The sequence below is a fragment of the Cricetulus griseus genome, chromosome 2 (genome assembly GCF_003668045.3).
Source record: "Cricetulus griseus strain 17A/GY chromosome 2, alternate assembly CriGri-PICRH-1.0, whole genome shotgun sequence".
NCBI lineage: Eukaryota > Metazoa > Chordata > Mammalia > Rodentia > Cricetidae > Cricetulus > Cricetulus griseus.
The window spans coordinates 812277-835561 of record NC_048595.1 but is presented as its reverse complement, the minus strand read 5'-3'; the positions used below and the strand labels follow the sequence as shown (position 1 = coordinate 835561).

Below are 23285 nucleotides of genomic sequence, written 5' to 3'. Positions count from 1 at the left end.
TGGAACAGACTTAGTAGACTTCCTGGGGGAGGTCTTACCCTCTCTGTGGAGCAGATGGGAGCATGGGGGAGGAGGGAGAGGAAAGAGAGGAGGGAGGGGAAACTGGGTTTGGAATGTAAAAATAAATTAATTTTTTAAAGTAATAATAAAGAAGAATAAAGTAATAATAAAAAAAGACAGAGACCACTGTCCTAGTTTTATTTCTACTGTTAAGGTAAAACACCCTGACAGAAAGCAATTTAAGGAAGAAAAGGGTTTATGTAGCTAACAATTCCATATTACAGTCCATTACAGTGGAGAAGTCAGCATGAGATAGATAGTCATATCATACCAACAGTCCAGAGCAGAAAGATTGCTGGGTAGTGGTGGCGCATGCCTTTAATCCCAGCACTTGGGAGGCAGAGGCAGGCAGATCTCTGTGAGTTTGAGGCCAGCCTGATGTATGAAACAAGTTCCAGGACAGCCAAAAGCTATTACACAGAGAAACCCTGTCTTGAAATAAAAAAAAAAAAAATAAAATAAAATAAAACAGGAGGAGAAAGATAAATACATACATGCTCACTTGCTTCTTATACTCAACGCAGTTCTCCACTCCTGTACTTAGGCTCCGTAACCCTGAATGGCGTTATTCACAGTGTGCTGGATCTTCCCACATCAGTTAGTTATGCAGATATCTACAGATATGCTTATAAGCCAACAAAATGCAGTGTGAGACTTCTCAGGTGATTCTAGGTGTGTCACACACTGATAACTGGAACTATCCCAACCACCCATTCAGCTCTGTGCTTCCCTTCCTTTTGTGATCTCTAGCTTCCCTATCTTCCATAAATTCCCCCAGACAAACTGAGTCCTTACCTTAAATCTTCCTGGAAGAGCTCAGCATGTAGAAAGGGGTGTCTTTTATTTTTTTAAAGGAAAGTTAGACACTGAACCCCCAAAACATACAAAGTGAGTTCAAGAGTCCATACTGTTTAGTAGATTGTTGTGTGATGTTTTGCTCTTAGGGCTTTTTGAGGGGCCCATCACCCAGCTCCTAAATAAATCACACATGGAGACTTATTCTTAATTATGAATACCCAGCCTTAGCTTCACTTGCTTCTTGCCAGCTTTTCTTTTTTTAATTAACACATCTACCCTTTGGGTCTGGGTTTTTTACCTTTCTCTCTCTCTCTCTCCTTTTTTTTAGATTTATTTATTATGTATAGGTGTTCTGTTTGCATGTGTCCCTGCAGACCAGAAGAGGGCACCAGATCTCATTTTGGATGGTTGTGAGCCATCATGTGGTTGCTGGGAAATGAACTCAGACCCTTTGGAAGAGCAGCCAGTGCTCTTAACCTCTGAGCCATCTCTCCAGCCCCGCCTTCCTCTTATGTATCTGTGGCTGGCCCCTCCCCTTGTTCCCTCCTTGCTCCTCCTTTTCTTCATCTCTCCTCCTGTTTATTCTCTCTGCCTGCCAGCCCCGCCTGCCCTTGCTCCTGCCTCACTATTGGCCATTCAGCTCTTTATTAGGACCATTGGATGTTTTAGACAGGCAAAGAATCACAGCTTCACGGCATTAAACAAATGCAGCATCAAGAAAAGTCACACGCTTTAATATTTCCCAACAGTAGATGGCTAGAGATCATGAAATGTGTGTCAGGCCCCAGAGAAACTCAGGACAAGGCTCGCTTAATACCTGTGCTTCTCCCAGCACTTTCCACTCTGCCTCCTGCCCTAAACCTCTGCATCCTAGGGTCTGGCCTTCACTTCCCTCCTCCCAGTCGCTTTCCTGTATAAACTTTCAATTTTGGCCGCGCACTCTCTCTACTCTTCTCTTAGTCCAAGGCTCCTCTTGGTTCACTTGCCCTCTCCCCTCACTCTCTTCTCTTCCTCTCTAGCTCCCCCATACCCCTGCAATGTCCCTGTTCAGTCTGGACCCTTCCAGGTGTCTCTGCCTATACTTTTCCTCATATCTACAATAAAACCCTTCTCAACCGTACCATGAAGGAATCATGTCCTCATTTTCACTCACCTGGTGCTCAAAACCCAGGAGGGGCATATATGAGCCTCTTCCCAAGGGGCTCGGCCTCTCCTAATCAAACCAAGCTGTTGATTTGACTCTCATAAGGTTTCTGCTGGCTTCTGCCACCCACCACATTTGACTCCATAGTCTAGAGTTCACCTCTTCAGCCACTTCTTCCCTCCACCTGCTCTAACCATCTGCCTTCTCTCCCTTACTCCCCTCTCTCTAGGTCCTGGAGTCTACTATACCCTCCTGGGTTCCCACTACTTGGGCATCTCTCTACTAAGAAGCCTGCTACACCCTCCAGGGTACCCACATGGGAATCTCTCTTCCAAGGCACTTACTCATCTCTCTCTCTTAGAACCCTCCCTTTCCCCAAAAGCCTCTCCCAGTCCACCTTCCTCAGCTGTTGCCTCCTCTACCTGCTTTAACCACTTGTCTCTCCTCTATTGATAAGTGTCACCCTGGAGCTGGCTGCTTAATATACATAATCATACTACAAAAGCCACACCAGTGTGCCAGAAAGCTCCTCTCACCCTACTGGGCCCCTATCATATGAAACAGGAAGCCTCTTTTCTTGATTTGGGACATTTCTCTCTAACAAGTCTTTCAGTCTGCTTTCAGATGCCCCAGATTGAAATTCTTGATCTCTTGACTCTCGCCCCCTCTGCTCCCTTTGTCCTTGGCTCCTTCCTGGAGCTTCTTTGCCTCCCCCTAAGAGGTGCAGCCGTGCAGCTTCTCTGCACCTTCTTGGGCCATCAAAATCCTTGCTCAATCAGAATCCCTATCTATAACTGTTTCCTTGCTTCTTCGGCCTCCAAGCTACCTGCTCTATCTCTCCCTACACTCCCCTGGGACTATATGTTGCAGCCCAGTCCTCTAGGAGCTGATGTGTTTTCTGCCCCCCAAAATAAGTTTCTCCGACAATGCAGTAACCAGATTAAACCAAACTGAAAAAGTATAGCAACAGGATTATTGAGCAAGGGAACTCCCGGGTGGGTTCACTGGTCTCAGAGACGGAGGCCAGAGAAGTCACATGCCTGGGCTAAGGCGGGGAGGTTGTATAGACTGTAGGCAAGGGGTGATGATGCATCCACCACAAGCTGGGTTTGTGCCCAAGTACAATCAAAAGCTGAGGGCTTAGGCAGGGACTTGGGTGGCTAGTGGCATCAGGGGAGGATGCTGCAATAGCCACCAAGAATGCAGACCTGGGCTTTGGCGCCTTGCCTTTGTTTGAGATTCTCTGAGATGGTGGAGTTTGGAGAGAGAGAGGGAGAGAGAGAGAGAGAGAGAGAGAGAGAGAGAGAGAGAGAGAGAGAGGGAAAAACACTTCCTGGACCATGCAGGGGTGAGCCAGAGCCTCCAACCAAACAGAGCCCACATGCTAAGTCCCTCAGCTCCTCTATACTCATCCATATGGGCCTACACTGCAATTTCCTCCCTCAGAGCTGTCTCTTCTCTGTGCCCTCCGAGACCTCTAAGATGACAGAATCCACCCTAAGGTGGAGTTCCTGCTTTCCTCACAGTTACCCTGTTCTCTGTTGCTCAGCTCGCTCTAGGAGCCTATGGGAAGTCTCCCTGTGGCTGAGTTCATTTCTCTACCCTTTCTCCTTTCCTCCTTATCTCAGAGTTCAAATTCCTCCTCAGACTCCTAGGATGTCATACTGCAAATGGCTTGGCCTCATTACAGCTCAATAAATGGCCAAAAATTGGCACCCTCAATTTCCATATTCTCTTAGATAGTAGCAACTTCTGCCACTGCACAAATGATCCCTGGATTTCTAACTTCCCCCCACTCTATACTCCCAAAAGTCTCATCTCTAAGCTTTTTCTACTTTTTTCCCCTCTGCAAATGTTTTATCTTTAGGATTTCTGTGCACTGCTCTAAAACAATCTAAGACTACTGTATAAATAATCTTTATCTTGGGATTTGTAAATTCATTGGGTGTGGTTAAAGAATCTGTAAGGTCTGTAACAAAAGTTTAGTTAAAAACTTGTAACAAGGGGTGGAGGGATGGCTCAGTGGTTAAGAGCACTGGCTGCTCTTCCAAAGTTCCTGAGTTCAATTCACAGCAACCACAAGGTGGGTGGCTCACTACCATCTGAAATGAGAAATGAGATCTGGCGCCCTCTTTTGGCCTGCAGGTAGAACATTATACTTAATAAAGAAATAAATCTTTTTTTTTTTTTTTTGGTTTTTCGAGACAGGGTTTCTCTGTGGCTTTGGAGACTGTCCTGGAACTAGCTCTTGTAGACCAGGCTGGTCTCAAACTCACAGAGATCCGCCTACCTCTGCCTCCCGAGTGCTGGGATTAAACGCATGCGCCACCAACACCCGGCAAGAAATAAATCTTTAAAATAAATAAATAAGCCAGGCGGAGGTGGCGCACGCTTTTAATCCCAGCACTCAGGAGGCAGAGGCAGATTGATCTCTGTGAGTTCAAGTCCAGCCTGGTCTACAAGAGCTAGTTCCAGGACAGCCTCTAAAAAGCCATAGAGAAACCCTATCTCGAAAACCAGATAGATAGATAGATAGATAGATAGATAGATAGATAGATAGATAGATAGATAGATAGATAGATAGATAGATAGATAGATTTGTAAGGAAGCAGAGTTGTGGTGGTGCACACCTTTAATCCCAGCACTCAGGAGGATGAGAAAGGCAGATCTTTTTGAGTTTGAGGCCAGCCTGATGAGTTCCAGGACATCCCAGATTACACAGAGAAACACTGTTTCGAATAACTGGAAAAAAAATACTTGTAACAAAAGGTTGCATCTTAATGTTGTCGGGTAGTCACCAGAGAAGACTTTTTGGACTTGGGTTTAAGCCAATAGAAAGTGTTCCAGAGCTCATTGTAACACCCAGCCTCTCTCAGGGTGAGCTTTTAAATACTTCAGTTAACAAAATCAGTTAGCCAGAAGCAGAACTACCTACAGAAACCAAAAAAACAAGACTAGCACATTTAGAGACTATCCCATAACTATGGACTTTGATGGATCAGGTCTTTGTTTTCACTTTTGGCAAGTGGTTTTACAGCCTGAATAGCACTTCCATCATGGAATCCGTTGTGCTAGGGTCTAGGGACCCTCTAAGGTCTGGGGCCCTGTTACACATAATTTGCTATATGTGATTCAACTCTTTGGAAAGTAGGTCTATATACTATTTACTGTATATGTAACTTTGATACTGCCGCCAGCACTTTGATTTAATACTTGTGTTAAAAAAAAAAAACAAGCTAGATATACTAGAAAAATAGATGTTTTAAAATAGCAACCATATGGTTTACCTCTGTCTTGGCTGATGACCTCTTCAGGATGGGAGCAATCATATGACTAGTAGACATCTTTACTAGGACGAAAAGAGCACATGCAATGTAACTTTACCACCATCTTGATTAAGATGACCACATGGTATAAACTAACTAATCATAAAACTTCATAGTCCTACTGAGCCCTCTGCTTATCATTGTATCCCGTTTTTCAGACTAAGGAGACAACCGAAGGTCTCCAAAATATTTTGAATAATAAATTCCTAAGGTTATAAAGGTCTACTCAAATTAACAAAAGCTGACTTAGAAATTTACCTCTAGCTACTTGTATCTTTGCTAACTGTTCAACATCTGGCTTCAAAAAAATTTTTTAGTATGTTCAATAAAGTATAGTTAAGGTTTATAAATTACTAAGGTTATAAAGGTCTACTCAGGGTAACAGTAACCAACTTGTCTTTGTCTTTGCTAACTTTGTTAAGGTTTAGCTAGTTGGATAGAGTGGGCCACATAAGAAATGTGATATTCTGTAACCATGCACGATAGAAGGATTAAGTGAGTAAGGTTCCCAGGTTCCCAGTCTCTCTGTGGACTGCATTTAAGGTTTAAAGTTTTACTTTGATGCTAAAGAATCTTCAACTAAATCTTCTCTTCAAATTTTTAAGGCTCAAACTTAACAGGGATAAAGCTATAAAATCCTAAGCTTGTGGTAAACTACTAAAAATAATTAAGACATGCAAGTTAATGGTCAGTCACCTAATAAATGATCAAATTATTTAATGTGCTCAGAACTATGCTCTTAAGCCAGGTGGTGGTGGTACACGCCTTTAATCCCAGCACTCAAGAGGCAGAGGCAGGCGGATCTCTGTGAGTTCAAGACCAGCCTGGTCTACAAGAGCTAGTTCCAGGACAGCCTCCAAAGCCATAGAGAAACCCTGTCTCAAAAAACCAAAACCAAAACAAAACAAAAAGCAAAAAACTATGCTCATAGTTTTTTGTACTATGCTAAGTACATATGTAATTTTTTTTTTGTTGTTTTTTTTTTGTTTTTCGAGACAGGGTTTCTCTGTGTAGCTTTGGAGCCTATCCTGGCACTCTCTCTGGAGACCAGGCTGGCCTCGAACTCACAGAGATCCTCACAGAGATCCTCACAGAGATCTGCCTGCCTCTGCCTCCTGAGTGCTGGGATTAAAGGTGTGTGCCACCAATGCCTGGCAGTACATATGTAATTTGTTTACGAGGACAAGCTTTACTTAGCCTCCTATATGTGTTTTCAAGGTTAAGCCTAATATGTTTAGTGAAAAACATTTGTGATAGACAAAATGTCAACTCCCAGAGGAGACCCTAAGGTCTCCACAGAAAATAATGGGACACCTAGATTGTTGTAATGCTAACTTCTAGGCCATGAACTGGCCTATGCCTCACCAGGGCCTGCCCAAACTATGGACACTGTTGTGTTGACTACTCTGTCTCATCAAGACAGATCAGTTTTCCAAAGTTCCTCCTCTATAGGGAAATCTCTCAGACCTTCTGGGCCTGACAGCTGAAGGCCAATGCTGCCCTGTACAGCAGCTGAAGATTTAAAGCTATCCTGTGTGACAGCCAAAGACCTACAACCTCTGCCCCCCACACAAAGCCATGAAATCCATGGGAGCCTAGGGTATCCATGCAGGTAGCCAGTATCAGTCATTTTAATTGATACAGAGAATGTTGTAGAATATTATCTTAAGGTGTATTACTTTTGTTTATGGTTTGAAACATTTGCTTAGTGATGCAAAGATGTTTTTGATTAAATAAAATTCACCTGAGGTAAGGAGGCTGGGTCAGCAACTAGCTGGCAGGAAGTTGTAGGGAAGATCCAGGTGGAGAAAGGTTTATAAGGAGGGGCAGAAAACAAAACAAAACAAAACAAAAAACAGGAAGACTTCTTGGGAGACTCCAAGAGGTGAGGTGAACTAGGTGAGCTGTTTGCTCTTCAGCCTCTCTGGGAAGCAGGATTCTACTTGAATCTTGGTTTCTTTAGTGGGATAGAGATTTAAATAAGTTTTCTTAGTAGCCTTGAAAGAGTCGGTGATGCCAGGCAGTGGTGGAGCATGCCTTTGGTCCCAGCACTCGGGAGGCAGAGGCAGGCAGATCTCTGAGTTCAAAACCAGCCTGATCTACAAGAGCTAGTGTTCCAGGACAGCCTCCAAAGCCACAGAGAAACCCTGTCTCAAAATAAATAAATAAATAAATAAATGAAAAAGAAAAGAAAGAGTCGGTGCCAATCACCATTTGGCTCAATGTGAATTTTTTAAATAACCACTTAAATAATAAAAGTTATTTAACTTCCATGAGTATAAAAGTCAAAGAAAATGAAGCCAGGTGGGGGTAGTGGCGGCACACACTTTTAATCCCAGCATTGAGTAGGCACAGGCAGGTGGATATATGAGTTTGAGGCCAGCCTGGTCTACAGAACTAGTTCCAGGACAGCCAGGGCTACACAGAGAAACCCTGTCTGGAAGAAAAGAAACTAAGCTGTGTGTGGTAACCCCAGTACTGATGGGGGACGTCCTTCTGTATATATGTTTCTCTTATTGGTTGATGAATAAAACACTGATTGGCCAGTAACCAGGCAGTAAGTATAGGCGGGGCTACCAGAGGAGGAAAATGTTGGGGAGAGGACAGAGAGAGAGGCTGCCTGGAGATGCCATGTAGCAGGGAAAGAGTGACAGGTCCAGACCCTTCTCTAGTAAGATAAGGCCATGTAGAAATACATAGATTAATAGTTATGGGTTAATAAATTGAAAGAGCTAGCCAGTAAGAAGCCTGAGTCATTGGCCAAACATATTCTAATTAAAATAAGTATCCTGAAGGGTGGCAGGACCTGGCAGGAAAGAAACTCCGCCTACACAGTACTTGGGAGGCAGAGGCAGGAGGATAGCCACAAGATTTAGGCCAGCCTAATCTACCAACATAGCAAGATCATGTCAAAAAAATGTAATGGCCAAGTAAAACAGTCTTAGTTAGGGTTTCTATTGCTGTGAAGAGACACCATGACCTCAGCAACTTTTATAAAGGAAAACATTTAATTAGGGCTCACCTACAGTTCAGAGGTTCAATCCATTATCACTATGGTGACAAGCAAGGCAGCATGCAGGCAGACATAGCGCTGGAGAAGGAGATGAGAATACTTACATCTTGATCCAGAAGCAGCATAAAGTGGTCTATGTCACTGGGCTTAGCTCGAACATATGTGAGACTTCAAATCCTGCCTCCACAGTGACACTTCCTCCAATGAGACCACACCTCTTAATAGTGCCTCTTCTTTTGGGTTCCATTTTCTTTCAAACCACCACACACAGAGAAAGAAAGGCCCAAAAAAGAAACAGCAAGCTGTATAAGTTAACAGAAGAAAAGAAACTCCAGGAGTTGGAGAGATGTCTCAGCAGTTAAGAGTATATACTGCTCTTCCAGAGGATCTGTAAATGCCAGCTGGAGTATTCAATGCCTCTGGCCTCTGTGGGCCCCTGAAATCACAACATGCCCACATACATACACACAATTAGAAATAATAAAATACACACACACATAATATATATATATACATATATATATATATATCCTCTAATACCCAAAGCCAGAACAATATTAACAAGATAACAAATCAGTGTTAAAGCCAATGATAAGCAATATCAGTTGTCCATTATGGCCTGAAAAGACCATCAATAGCCAGAATATATAAAGAGCTCCTATAACTTGGCATGGTGTTCTTAGAGGCTGATGCAGGCTGATCATAAATTTCAGAGTAATGTGGGCTACATTTTTAGTTCTAGGACAGTCTGGAATATAGTGTTACTTTTTTTTTTAAGGAAAGAGAGTGCCCTGGGCTTACAAGATGGCTCAGGAAGATAAGGCTCTTCTTGCTGTCAAGGCTATGATCTCAGTTCTTCTGATGGAACCTTCATAATGGCAGGTAAGAACCAACTCCTGCAAGCTGTCCTCTGACCTTCACATTCTCACCATGGCACATTCGTATACCCACACACATACACACACAAATAACTGTTTAAAAATTGGGGGTTTTAGCAGGGCGTTGGTGGCGCACACCTTTAATCCCAGCACTCGGGAGGCAGAGGCAAGTGGATCTCTGTTAGTTTGAGGCCAGCCTGATCTCCAGAGCGAGTGCCAGGACAGGTTCCAAAGCTACACAGAGAAACCCTGTCTCGAGAGAAAAAAAAAAAAAAAAAGGCAAATGAGACCACAAACAGGTAGGGGAGAACTCCGTGCAGGTGCGGGGGTTGGGGGGGGGGCGGTGCCGCCGCTTCGGAGGGTGTCTTTAGCAAGCACACAAAGCCCTGGGTTCCATTCCTAGCAGAGAAAGGAAAGTGATGCATGTCTGGAAAGGAACATACATACACACACACACAGGATGGGGATGGGTGAGAAAATAGAGGAAACAGGGCAAAGAGTTGAGGTGGTTTGGTGAGGACATCAGGATTACCAGTCCTGAAACTACATTACTTTGGTAAAATAGAGAATTAGGCTCTTAGCTGGGTGGTAGTAGGCCCACCTAGCATGCATAATACCCCAGGTTCTATCTCCAGCTCAGCCAAATAATTTGCACTGAAACAAATAACCAACTATTTGCCAACCTCCCCGAAGTTCCCACACTTTCCACCCACCACAGAAGATGGTCTTTCTGGACCCAAAGAGAGCTGGATGGAAGTGCCAGCCACCAGAACCTATCCACCAGAGAGAAAAAAGGCGTTCCCCATCCTTGAAAACCCTGTCACAGGGCCTCTGTAATCTTCTGCCAGGCTGAGCCTCAGTTACCTTTTAGTGGTGTGAAAGGATGTAATGGATGATGCAAAATGTATTGCCAAATCTTATCTCCCTTTTTTGCTTGTTAGTTTTTTGTTTTTTTGGGGGGGTTTTGACACAAAAAACTGTGTATCCCTGGCTGTCCTGGTACGAGCGCTGTAGACCAGGCTGGCCTGGAACTCACAAGGGATGTGCTGTGACTACCACCACGCCTTTGTGGGGGGGAGGTGGAGGGGCGGTTTCGAGGCAGGGTTTCTCTGTGGTTTTGGAGGCTGTTCTGGAACTAGCTCTTTTAGACCAGGCTGGTCTCGAACTCACAGAGATCCGCCTGCCTCTGCCTCTCCAGTGCTGGGATCAAAGGCGTGCAACACCACTGCCCAGCCCTTTTTATGCTTTAAATTTTTATTTTTATTTTCTGTGCATGTGTGTTTGCCTGAATGTACATATGTGCCCTGGAACTGGAGCTATAAACAGTTATGAACCACCAACCATATGGATGCTGGGAACCGAAATGGGTCCTCTAACAAGAGCAGCCAGTGCTCTCTCCTAACAGCTGAGCCATCTCTCCAGCCTCCCTTCTTTGTTTTCTTTTCTTCCCCCCCCCCCTCTTCCTCCTACCCCCAGACAAGGTTTTTCTGTGTAGCCCTAACTGTCCGGGAATTCGCTCTGTATACCAGGCTGGCCTCAAACTCAAAAATCCACTTGCCTCTGCCTCTCTGGGATTAAAGGCACGTGATCACTGCCCCGCCGGCCCTGTTTGCTTTCTTGAAATAGGGTTACACCTCGTAACCGAGGAGCACGTTATCACCCTGCTCTCCACCTCTTTAGTGCTGGCATTCCAGGCTTTGTCACCAGGCCACCTAGGATTATTCCCTCTTGTTTACAATGTTTCTGAGAGGTTAAGTGGACGCTGACTTGGAAGCCTGCGCGTGCTAGTACAAGTGTGCCCCGCGCGCCAGGATCCGGGAGGCAATGTCAGCACTGTAAGGGGGTTGCTGGGATCAGCAGGACATTCTGGCCAGGCCACACCCTGACACGGGTCGCGTTCCAGGTCAGTCAATCAGACCACGCCTCTTCTCTGCTCCACTTTTAGCCCCACCTCCTTCCCGTCGCTCAAACAGCCCGGAAGTGGCAACGCCCAGCATTCGGAAGTTCCGCTTGTTCCCACCAGCAGGCGCTCGAGCACTGCTCACAACCCGGAGCGGCGGCCCGGGCTTTTCCGTGTCTGGTGGCTTGGATCTTGCAACTAGGAGCTTGGGCTGGAGACCAGGGGTGGGGCGCTCTCCGTCTCTGTTTTCGAAACGCTGTCTTGCTCCGGCTTCCACAATTGCAAAGAACAAAAATAGACATAAATTCCATCCCAGCCACCTGGTAAGCTGGCAGCAACTACAGTCCCGCAGGTGCAGACGCTAACTCTGTCAGAACTGTAACCCGAGTCTGTGCAGGAGCCAAGCTTGCCGACTAACAATCCCTGCAAACAGCCTTCTACAGCCTGGTGGCACCGCGTTCCCACCAGGCGAGCCAACAGGCCTGGACTCAGTCCTTGGATCGGCGGTACCACCCTGTACTCCCTGCTCTGTCCAACCCCAGCTTAGCTCAGGCCCAGCTGAGCAGGCCAAGGCCCTGGAGTCTACGATGGGACAGGGAAGGGCTCGCTCGTGTTCTTTTCGCTCTTAAGTGTGCAGCAGAGCCATTTTGTCCAAAGGCATTGAGGGCACAGACTGCCCTGCTCATTAAAGGCCAGTGCGGCCAGCCACCAGAGTAGAAGTGGCCTTTGCGTCTGCCAGGGAGCTCCGTCCTGTCTACATCTCTAAGGTATGGAGGGGAAACTGAGTCTGGGGAGTAAAATCAGTGCAGGTGCATGTCCTCTTTACAGAGTCCTGGCCTGGGAGGCAACATTCACAAGTCATGGTGGGCAGATGAGGCAGCAGCCGGCAGGGCAGACATGAACTTCGTTCCAGCAGGACTCCAGAAACCCTAGTCAGTGTGAATCTAAGACCTCTATTACTGCTGTCCCCACTGCAGGGCTGGAGGGCTTCACATACATATGTGTGTATTCGCTCTTAGATGTCAAGGACAAGCCAGGAGGTGGTGGTGCACACCTATGATCCCAGTACTCCGGAGGCAGAGGCAGGCAGATTTCTGAGTTCATGACCAGCCTGGTCTACAGAGTGAGTTCCAGGGCAGACAACGCTACACAGAGAAACCCTATCTTGAAAAACTAATAATAATGATAATATTAATAATAATAAGTATATAAAAACGCAAAACTTCAGAGAGTGATAGATTGGCAAAGGAGGCAGAATAGGAGACCCTTAGAAGTCTGAGCTGGTCAAAAGGGTCTATCCCAGAGGATTTAGGGCAGGCCTAGGCATGAGCCTCAGGGGCATTGCAGCAGGATCCAGCCCATCTCACAGGGACGTCACAGAGAAAAGCTCCAGGGCCCTGGCTCCCTTCATGGCCTCCTATGCTGGTTTTCAAAACATCTAGCACCTTTGACTCAGCCTCCCCAGGAAGGCAGCTGAAGGCATGGATGATGCTGGCTACAGCAGTTGGAAGCCAAACACCTCCTCAAGCCCCACTCCAAGAATCCTCCCAAACTACTGCAGCTTGTATACGGCCTGGATCCCTGGCTTGCCCTCATGCCCTGCCTCATTGCCTCTTTCAGGCAAATCTTGCATCATCTCCCAGGTGACAAGTGAATAAAACTACAGGGACAGGATTCTAGACAAACAGCTCTTGGACCCCAGAGGCCCACTCAGGAGGAAGCTGTCCCTGCAGGATCCAGGTCCTGCCAAGATTGTATGGGCTGAGCCCCTGGTGTGCTGCTCTGGGGCTTGAGGCTTAGCCTTGGGATGGCTCTGCAGAAGGCTGCTAACTGCTTCTTGCCTTAGGGGCCTGCACAATGGGGCCCGGGGCCCAGGCTGAGCATGAAGTTTGGCTGAACATGTCTGAGAGCATAGCTCAGTGGCTCTCTCTGGGTGAGGAGGCTATTTAGAGACAGGCCCCTTTAGTTCCTGCCCCTGATGAGCTCCGGGTGCCTACCATCACTTCAAAAGGTGCTAGCGCTATATATGGGATGGGATCTCATTAGGGCCTCAGTCAGAGGCCTGGGGCATGCCAGTGGCACGATGGATGGGCAGACTCATCAGCTGGCCTGTGGAAGAAGCAGGAGGGCCCTGAGCAGCTACCTCAGTCCTACACCCTGGGAGGCCTGGTCCTTCCCACTCCATATCTGAAGACCGACTTCACACCTAGCATGAGCCATGGGTGGAAACCAAGAGACTGGTAGGATAGGAAGGAGAGAAATGTATTTTCACTCAAGAGGTAGAGGCTGAGTGGCCATGTGCTCAAAGTGTGTTTGGGCTATCCTATTGAAAAATTTTTTAAACAAAAAAAAAGTTATGATGTTCCGGGTGTTGGTGGCACACACCTTTAATCCCAGCATTCAAGAGGCAGAGGCAGGTGGATCTCTGTGAGTTCAGGGCCAGCCTGACCTACATACTGAGTTCCAAGACAGTCATAGCTACATTGAGACACACTGTCTGAAAAAAAAAAAAAAAAAAGAGTAGAGACTACCAACTTGGAGGAAATCTTTTCATATCAATGGCACCCTACGTAATATAGGGAGTTACAAGCTCCCTATATTAGCTTGAGCTATATTAGACCGGTGTCAATACCAAAACCAAAGAAGAAAGCCCTTCCCCCAAACAATGACAACAAAATGTGTTGAGGGATTATTTATTTAACTTTGAGAGAGAGTCTAACTCTGTAGCCCAGACTGGCCCAGAACTCACTATGTAGCCCAGGGTAGCTATGAACTGACGGCAGTCCTCTTATCTCAGCCTTTCAAGTCTTAGGATGACAATCATGAATCACTACACCTCCACACACTGGGTGTATTTGTTTGTTTTGTTTTTGAGACAGGGTTTCTCAGTGTAGCCCTACTGTCCTAGAACTTGATCTGTAGAGCAGGTTGGCCTCTTACTCAGAGATTCACCTGCCTCTGCCTCCTGAGTGCTGAGATTAAAAGCAAGCACTACCACCACCTGGCCGCGTTTTCTGGGATACTTATAGCAGCTTACTTGTCATAGCCAAAACTTAGAAACAACCCAAATATCTATTGATTGATAACTAAAACATGGTATGTGTGAACAACAGCATACTGTTCAGCTACAAAAAGAAATGGAATACTGATACATGTGTAGTGTATAAAAACTGAGAGCTTTGTTGTTGAAGCCAGATTCAAGGCCACAGATGTAGGACTCCACTTTGGTCAGATTCACAGAGACAGAAGATGAAAACAAGCAGTAACTGTTTTCCATCTGGGAGATAAGAGATTCTGGAACCAGTGATAGTGGGAGCGCAGCACGGTGGATGTCTCCAATGCCAACGAATTGAGGCATATGGTGGTATGAGCCTGTGTACTGCCCTTCCGTGTCAGAGAGGCAGAGGCAGGAGGGTTAGGAGGTCATTCATAGTGAGTTAGAGGCTAGCCTTGGATACATCAGATATTCTCTCAAAAAACAAATAAATATAATTTATAAAATAGCACATTATGTTGTGTTTTTACACATTTTTATTTTAACTTTTTATTCTATTTTATGTAATGTTATTTTGCCTATATGTATGTCTATGCACCACGTGCATGTCTGGTACCCACAGAGGCCAGAAAAGTCACTATGTGAGTTCTGAGAATCAAACCTACATCCCCTGGAAGAATAGCCGGTGCTTATTATAACTGCTGAGCCATTTCTTCAGCCCTTTCCACATTAAAGGGGAAAAAAAAAAAAGCTGCTGACAAGGTGGAGTTCCATGTTGAGGAACTGAGAGTCACTGGAAATATTTGAGGGGTCTCCCTTCTGATTAAGTCCATGTGAAGCATGTGGGGACTCTTTGTGGAGACCTCCCTGCCTAGAGCTGAGCAGAAGGGTGAGAAAAGCATATGGGGACATCAAGCTTGGGTTCATTGAGACTAGAAGGCTGCAACTCAGGACCTTCCTCAGAGAGAGTCAATTTGGTAGCCTGGGGCGTCTTTCTGTTACAAAAGGATACCATACAGAGATCTTCAGCCTAAGGGAAGTCCAAGACTGCACGAACAGGAAGCACTGTGGCCTGAACCATGTGTGGTAGGGGCCCTGGGCCCATCATACCTATCATGTCAACACCCTGCACCTTGTGCTGACTGGGAGTCTTGTAGTTCCCAGAGACCAGGCAAGGCTTGTAGTGGCCCACTTCCCCTGGAAATGGCCCTCATGGCGCTGTGCACCTCAGCTAGTTCCCTGGTGTAGGAAGGGCACTTCCAGGTATACATCTTATCTTTAGTTGTCCCATACCTGGTGGGGCCCAGTAGGCTGTGGACAGGAGTCTGGGAAACCTTCAGTGTCAGCAGCTCTTCTGTGGCTCTTAGCCAGCACCCTTAGGAGCCTGGACTCCATGGAAACATTGGCAGCCTGCCCTACTGCTGCTACCGCCACAGGTGTGAGATGTTTACCTGGCAGGCGCTGGAAGAACTTAGTCTTAGGATAGTGGGTCCCAGGGTGCCATCTGCTGCAAGATGGGTCCCCAGGATGTCATGAACTCCCTTCCCCCAGGCAAAGTGCTAGGCAGTGAAGAGAGCTGGAGGCCAGGGGCCTGCACCTAGCAGCTCAGAGTCTTGGTTGCTCCTTTGCCCTAGACAAGCTACCATAACCACAGGGTCCAAGTCAGGTTCCTGGATCCTGTATGGCCAATAGTATGTGGGTATTCCCATTCATCGGCCCCAGGACCCTCTTCCTGAGCATGCCAAGGTTTGTAGATAACACCTTGTGGGGGAAGGAGAGGTTTTGGTCAGGGAGCCACAAGATGTCTCAGGCCTCAGAGCTGCCTCTGGACTAATCTGCCTCACCAAGCCACCATCAGATCTCATCTCTGGACACTGAGGCCTGAGACTGACATCCCTGTTCCCTCAAGTCCTCTCATCCCTGTGACCATCAGGGTCTGGGTGTAGGCCTCTGTACACCTCAAACGCTGTGTCATCTGCATTCATTCTTTTTCACAGAGTATGTAGCCAGGGTTATGGCCACCAGCTGTACCCTCAGGCCAGAACCTGTGACCTGCAGGGAGTGGTGGAAGCCCAAGAAAACAACTGTGGCCTTTGCCTAAGTTGCTTTTCCAGGCTGGGAAAAAACAAACAAACAAACAAACAAACAAACAGGACTGTTGGGAAGGAGATCCTGTCCCAGTCCCAAGAGCTGCTTTAGAGGGCGTCTAGGGGCAGGACTGGGGCCCCAAGCTTGGGGAGAGGAGCCCTAGCTTGCTTAAGCAATTAGGTGGAACTGAACAGTACAAAGATCCTGGAATTGTGTTTATTTTAGTAGTTCCTCCAGCACTAACTGGACATTCTGATAAGTCAGTGTCCAGAGCTGCCCTAATTCCTGCATTGGGCCCAGGGCTCTAAGAGCAGCAACCAAAGCAGGAGATGCCAGAAAAATTGATCTTCAGCCATGAGTCCCACAGACAACAGTGCCTCCCTTTAGGTGTAGCTCAACTGCTGTCCAAATTCTCAAGTTTTATGTTTTCTTTTGGTTTTGATTTTTTTTATGTGCATTGTAGTTTTTTGCCTGCATGTGTCTCTGTGAGGGAATCAGTTCCACTGGAAGTTGAATTACAGACAGTTGTGAGCTTCCATGTGGGTGCTGGATATTGAACCCATGTTCTCTGAAAGAGTAGCAAATACTCAATTGCTGAGCCTTCTCTTCAGCCCCTTGGTTTTTGATTTTTTTTAAGACATGGTCTCACTTGGTAGTTTATGATGGCCTGGATCAGGCAAGACTTGAACTTACAGCAATTCTCCTGTCTTGGCTTTAAATCCTGGGATTACTGGCATATACCACCATGCATGGTTCCAAATCCTAGTTTTAGCAGAAAAACTGGTCCTGTGGAAAGGTTTCTTCCTTTTCGGAGTAGTGTTTTTCCTCCTGCCTGGAGATAGGTAACAGCCCGATCATTTGTATTGGAAACTTTGTGTCATCTAAACAGGTATAATAATAGTAGCCTCCAGCTCTCTGCCACCAGGGCCCCCTGAAATCTGAATGAAGCCTTTTCACAGACAACTGTGAAAAGAATACTGTGATGTTAAGCTGGCATGACCAGAAGGCAGAGTTCATAGTAGCGATTGCTTTATCAGACAGAGGGAGACACCATACAGAGGAGCAGAGGTCTAGGTAGGCAGTGGAGTGTCCCAAAAGCCTTGCGGAACACCTGGATCCTGTTATGCCCAAAGCTCAAATGTCTGTCAGTTGCTTCTTTTCATACAAGGTGGTTTAAGCTTGTGTATTTGTTGGCTTGACTCTCACTGTTTCAACCTGTATGTTTGGGCTCCTGTTCTTTCTGTTCATAGCTGCCTTTCACATTAGAGAGGATTATGTTTAAATGGAGATGTTGGAGAGCCCCTTGGTTAGGTTTCTCTATGGCACCTGAGCCATGGCATAGGCCAAGAGGGTCACGCATGCAGCTCAGGGTGAAGTACCCTCCACACATCTCAGGGAGAACAACTGTAGTTTCTTCCCAGGAAGGCAGCCACTGCTGGCCATACCAGGCTTTTATTGTAGGTCTGAACAGTGCACACATGTCATGGGCAACAAAAAACCATCTGTCTTCTCCCCAGGTTTCTGACTCAACTCAAGTGGAGGAGACACTGGCTCACTCGCTTTTATCTTCCACTCCCAGACCTGCAACTTCTGTTTTATTATTGGAGGAAGGCAAGCACACGCCACAGCACGTATGGAAGTCAGAGAACACCATTGTACAGTTTTTCCTTCCACCTTTACGTGGGTCCCAAGGATTGAACTCAGGATGTCAGCCTTGTGTGGCAAGCACTTTTACCCACTGAGCCATCTTGCCAGCACTTATTTTATTTTTGAGATAGTGTCTCTCCATGAAGCCCAGGCTGGCTTCAAACTAGACTTAAACTCCTGAGTGATGAAATTATTATCACCCAGCTTACTGGTTTTTTTTTTTTTTTTTTTTTTTTTTTTTCAGACAGGGTTTCTTTGTGGCTTTTGAGGCTGTCCTGGAACTTGTTCTTGTAGACCAGGCTGATCTCGAACTCACAGAGATCCACCTGCCTCTGCCTCATGAGTGCTGGGACCAAAGGCATGTGACACCACCGCCTGGCTTTTTTTTTTTTTTTTTAAGTTTTTCCAGATAGGGTTTTTCTGTATAACAGCCCTGGCTGTCCTGAAACCTGCTTTATAGACCGGGCTAGCCTTGAACTCACAGAGATCTGCCTGCCTTTGCCTCATAAGTGCCGGGAATAAAGGCGTGCACCACCACTGACACTTGGCATCACTGGGCACTTTTGGACATCCCTTCCATTCCTATCTAATTTTGGTGCTCTGTATACAAGTTGTGTGGTTTGTGATCAGAAAGATCAGAGTTAGAAGCATTGTGAGACAAATGGGCACAGAACCAACCCACTGTGAGATTGGGAGGGGAACCAACAATCCTGCAAGCATGCTAGTCAATCTACAAAGGCCACCCACTCTGCTCCCTCCATGCCCCCTCCTGGGGGATACATGTGCCACTGGAGGTCAGGACTGTGAGTTGCATGGGTCATGTCCAGGTTGCCACAGCAGAGATGGGCACTGATAAGTATGCTTAGGGGGTGAAGGAGGTATGAGGGTCTCCTCAAGAGCCATGGCCCCGTTCTTTCTCCAAACCCTGTGTCTAGAAGCCCATAGGAACTAATTAGCACTTTTCTTCCTTGTCACCTACATTCGGAGTCCCTGGGCACCATCACGTGTCCCTCCACTCTTTCCTTCCTCTTAGTGCTCTGGGGTGTGGATGCAGGGGTAGGCTTCAGTCTCACTTGCTGGAAGTGATGGTGGAATAGCTGTGTGGTGGAAAAACTAGACTTAGTGTTCAGCAGGACAGAGACAGATGCCCCAAGGGCCTGAATCCAGTCTGTGACAAAGGGACTGTACTGGTCACTATCTTCGTGCCCTTTTACCAGATCTGGAAATCTAGAAATGTCCCTTGCTGTTTGAAGCGTCTTCAAAGCCTGGCTAGAGCAAGGCACCAGGGCACTGCCTTGCTCTGGGCCCCAGTCACATGCCTAGATTGTTTGAATAATTCAGATTTAAGAAGACCTACTTTCCTGTTAGGCCATTTCCTGCTAAAGAGCAGATGGGGGAGGGGCATTTGAATTATACATCCATGCTCCCTAGGTTTTTAGAGAAGGCTGGGCACTGAGCCAGCCCCTGGGCAGCTCCACTTCCACCCTGGAGCCCCGCTCAGCTCTGCAGCCACTGCTGATGGAGCCCTGGGTTGGTCACATCTGACTGGGTGTGGCTATGGACTTGCCAGCTGATTTCTGAGCCGTTTCCTGAGAAGGGAGTGTGCCTGGAAAATCAGGAGAGGCCTGGGCTCTGGGCTGTAAGCAGGGATCCCTCAGATTTTTGACTAGCTGTGGAGAGGGCTGAGTAGCAGTGTGGGAGCAAAACAAAACAAAACAAAATGAAACAAAACAAAAACCTACAAGGGGCCTTGGCTGAAGCAGATGGGTGGAAAAGGAGGCTTCAGATCTTCTGGAATACAAAAGGGAAAGCTAGCCTCTTATCTTCAAGGGCAGGGCACTGGCTGTTAGCTGGAGAATGTCCAAGGTCCAGGGCCAGAGGTCCCTGCTGCCTGGGAGGGCACATATCAGAGGGGGATGAGGCCAGGTGTCAGCCTGAAGCTCCAGCTAGGCATCTGAGAATCAGGGGCCAGCCCCTCCCCTCTTCCTTCCTTCCTTCCTTCCCCTCAACTTTGCCCCTCACACCCTGTCCATAAACACATAAATGATGACTTCAGCCAGTGTTGTGGGGCAAGTTCCAGGGAAGGCTCTGCCCCACCCTGAACAATCACAGATCACATGGAGGCATGGAGGCTAAATCTCAGAGCCCGAGGAGGCTGAAGCAGCAGGATCCCAAATTCTAGTCTCTGGGCTGCATAGCTAGTCTCTAAACCACCAGTTCAACCATATCAACCATGTTAGGCTCAGTGTGCCTCATAAGGGACCTTGCTTATGGGCTGGTAATAACTGGGAGCAGGGAGCAGGGAGCTTATGGAACAGGGGAACCCCAGAGCCCCCTGAAAGGCTGTCTGTTGTAACCCCCCCCCATTTTCACTTAGAAGACTTAGGAGTGGCTGAGGGACTCACAGCAACATGGAAGGGTCTGTGGAGTTAACCGGCCTTATATACTTTGGGCTACTTGCTTCTGTCCATTTTCCTTCTATACCACTTCTTCCTTGCCTGCTGGAGTTTGATGACTGCCTTAGAACCAGAGGCCACCTGCCAGCACTCTCTAATTTTCTACTGTTTCTGGACTGTACTCCATGCCCCAACCCCTTCTCTGCGGAACCTTCGGGAGCCTGTGGCCCAGATGTCTCCTGGTTACCCAGCTGTTCATGTTCCTCTGGCTCCACCCTTTTTGGGATCAGCAGTGACTACCAGAGACCTTGTCCCTCTCATTCTTCTCCCAGGTATAGCTCTGGTTGCTGGGTCCTTGACCCTTTCACTTGGAACTCAGAATGCCACTTAGATACTTTTCCCCCAGACCTTAAATATTTCCCAGGATCGTCGGGGGTGTGGGGAGATGAGGGGTGGAGGTATTTGCAGTGGGTGAGGAAGTCTTTACAGGAGTCACAATGCAGTAGGAGATGAACTGGGCAGGACAGCTGGGACTAGGCCACGTTTGAGAAACGAAGCTGACAATGTGTGTTCCTTTAGGACTAGGCCAGTAAGGGCTTGGGAACATCTGGGTAGAAGTAACAGCAGCAAAAGCCTGGCCTTCACAAAGTTATGAAATAGACTCCTCTGGGAAGACCGAGTCATAAGAGACAGTGGAGAGGACTGGGTGGGGAGGGGCAAAGCACAAGATGACCCTGGACTCCACAGGGAGAGGGTAGGATGATGGAGCTGTCAATGACTTCAAGTAAGAGCAACACAAATGACAGTAAGTCAGGTCTTGCTCAGATGGAGTGAAGGACATAGAGGCCCAGGGGTAAAGAGGATATAGAGTGGGGCATTGATAGCAATGATGGCTATACTGGAGATAACTGGCACCGGGATCTTTACTCTCAAAGCAGAGGGTCACTGACATGGACGGACGAAAATATCATTGAACCGTGCAGCATTTTAAAGAGAGCACACCAATGTCCACATGCCTGTTTGTATATATGTGTTTCCATGCATATATGTGTTTTCCCTCAGGCTGTCTGCTCACCCAGCTAGAAGCAATGGCACTTCCCTAGCAATCCCCAGCGCCTGAATCTGCACTTCTACTGCCCACTAGCAGGAGCCTAGGACTCTTGAAAGCTGAGAAGTGGCTCTTGTTTCAGAGCGGTTAGTGGAGGCCTGGAGGAAGCAAGAGACTGTTTTGTAAAGGACAGAATGGGAGTGAAGAAGTCAGTGTGGCAGGAGTCCTTGTTAGCCCAAGGCGGAGGCTGGAATAAAAGGCAAGACGGACTGCACATGGCACGTGTTACAGACTCTGGGGGTTGCTGTCCCACCTGGCTACTCTTGCGGGGATTAGCCGCCCTCCACCCCACCCCCGTTAGGCCGCTCACCTACGCCCTCCAGCCCGGGAGGGCCGGACACACAGGCAGAACACACCGCCCTCTGGCTTGGGGCACGTGGCATTGGAGCCGACACCAGCAATCTAAGGCCCGAGGCCACCGAGACCGATCTGCAGGTCGCCCCCTCGAAGACCCCCGAGAAGGGTCCCGACGCCTTTAAGCCGCTCGCGCACGCGCAGAGGCGAGGAGGGCGGGGCGGAGGGCGCAGCACGCGCACGCTGCCCGTGCGCAGTGACGCGACGTGGGGTTTCCCGAGGCTGCAGGCAGGGGCCGCCGCGCCCATCCTGATGGCTGGAGGCGTCTGAGGGGCGGACGGCGACGGCGGCGGCGGCGGCGGCGGGGGGCGGGCGCGGGCGGCGAGGGCAGCGGGGCTGGGACTGGAACAGCCGCCGCGCGGACCCGACCAGCCTCGCCGGCTCCTGCCCGCAGGCCGCGAGCGCGACGACCGGGTCGACCAGGCGGCGGCGTGGGCGCCAGACGGGGCGAGGTGAGCGTGGCCCCGGTTCTGAGTGGCGCCGGGCCGGGCTGAGTCGAGCCGGGCCCTGCGGCTCTTCTTCCCGCCCCGGGGGCATCCTGCCCTCCAGGGTGGGGTCGGCGGGGACCGCAGTGTCGGGGTGGGCTGGGTGGGCGGCGGGGCCTGGGTCCCGCATTGATTGGGGCGGAGCCGCCTAGGCCGGGATGCGGACCGGGGCTGGGGTCTCGGGCTCAAGGCCGCATCCGTGATGAGGGACCGCGGCCGGTGTCCCGGGCTCACGGCTGGATCCGAGATACGGCTCCCGGGGTAGGTAAGGGTCGTGGGTTCAAGGCCGAGGCTGGGACCCTGGGCCGGGGTCCTAAGTTACAGTGTTGATCCCGGATGCGGGACCGGGGCCGGGGTATGGGGTTCAAGGCCGGGCCGAGTGTCGGGATTCGGTTCCCAGAGCCGCGATCCCGGAACCGAGGCTGTGGTGGAGTGGTCTAGGCCGTGGTGCCGGATTGCGGCGGTGGTCCTGAGTTCAAAAAGGGGAGCGGGATGCTGTGTTGGGGCCGGGTCGTGAACTCGAACCTGGGCGGGCCGGGCCAGGGTGAAGGGCGCTCTGCAGGCGCTCCTGCTGCTCGAGGTTGGGTCCCCGCGGGAACAAAAGCCGAGCTCTGCCCTCTCGACCGCGCCTTCCTGCGGGGTGTGGGACCCGGCAGGGCCGCGCGGGGAGAGCGTGCGCGGGGCGGGTCTTTCGGATGCAGCCATCACCCCTGCCGGGTGCGGGCCCGCTGTCTACCGCGCTTCCCGGCTCCCCTGGTCCCGGCGTTCCCGGCCCCAAGCGCCCCGCGAATGAATGGGCGCCGCGTCCGGCCGCCGCGACAAGATGGCGATGCCCGCCTTTGTCAGCTAGGACCGCGCCGGCCGCCGCCGGGGCTGAAAACAAAGGCCGGCCCCGGTGGCCGCCGCCGGGGCCGAAGAGGAAAAGCGCCGGGGTCCTAGGTTCGCCTGGACGTCACTGTCCTGCCCAGAGCCCTCACCGGGTGGCCTAGCCTTTCTGTGTCTCCACAGCCTCGGTTTCCCCTGGGGAACTGCAGCTTGGCTTTTGACTTTTTGATATGTTTGAACATTTTTTTTTCGTTTTTTTTTTTTTTTA

At 48.8% G+C, this 23285-nt stretch overlaps 1 protein-coding gene and 1 long non-coding RNA gene across 2 annotated transcripts; one reads left to right on the top strand and one right to left on the bottom strand.

Annotated features, from left to right (window-relative positions):
• Positions 1–11217: 11217 nt before the first annotated feature.
• LOC118238271 lies at positions 11218–18087 on the top strand. Its single transcript, XR_004768076.1, has 2 exons — positions 11218–11886; positions 17720–18087. It is a non-coding gene; the product is annotated as an uncharacterized LOC118238271 (long non-coding RNA).
• Positions 18088–18269: 182 nt separating this feature from the next.
• Positions 18270–22897, bottom strand: LOC113833746 (formin-like protein 5). The gene is made up of 4 exons (XM_035440122.1): positions 22718–22897; positions 22515–22614; positions 21664–22428; positions 18270–18946 (listed from the first exon to the last, which is right to left on the bottom strand). Exons 1-4 carry the CDS (start codon positions 22895–22897, stop codon positions 18879–18881), a joined length of 1113 nt encoding a protein of 370 aa, XP_035296013.1. The 3' UTR covers positions 18270–18878.
• Positions 22898–23285: the final 388 nt, after the last annotated feature.

Excerpts from the sequence above, each read along its gene's own strand:
- LOC113833746 (XM_035440122.1), bottom strand. The coding sequence starts at position 22,897 with ATGGCTGCATCCGAAAGACCCGCCCCGCGCACGCTCTCCCCGCGCGGC. Across the intron at positions 22,615-22,717 it reads CCCTGGCCCGGCCCGCCCAG|CCTCGGTTCCGGGATCGCGG; the intron begins GTTCGAGTTCAC and ends ACTCCACCACAG. Across the intron at positions 22,429-22,514 it reads CCGCATCCGGGATCAACACT|CCGTGAGCCCGGGACACCGG; the intron begins GTAACTTAGGAC and ends TCTCGGATCCAG.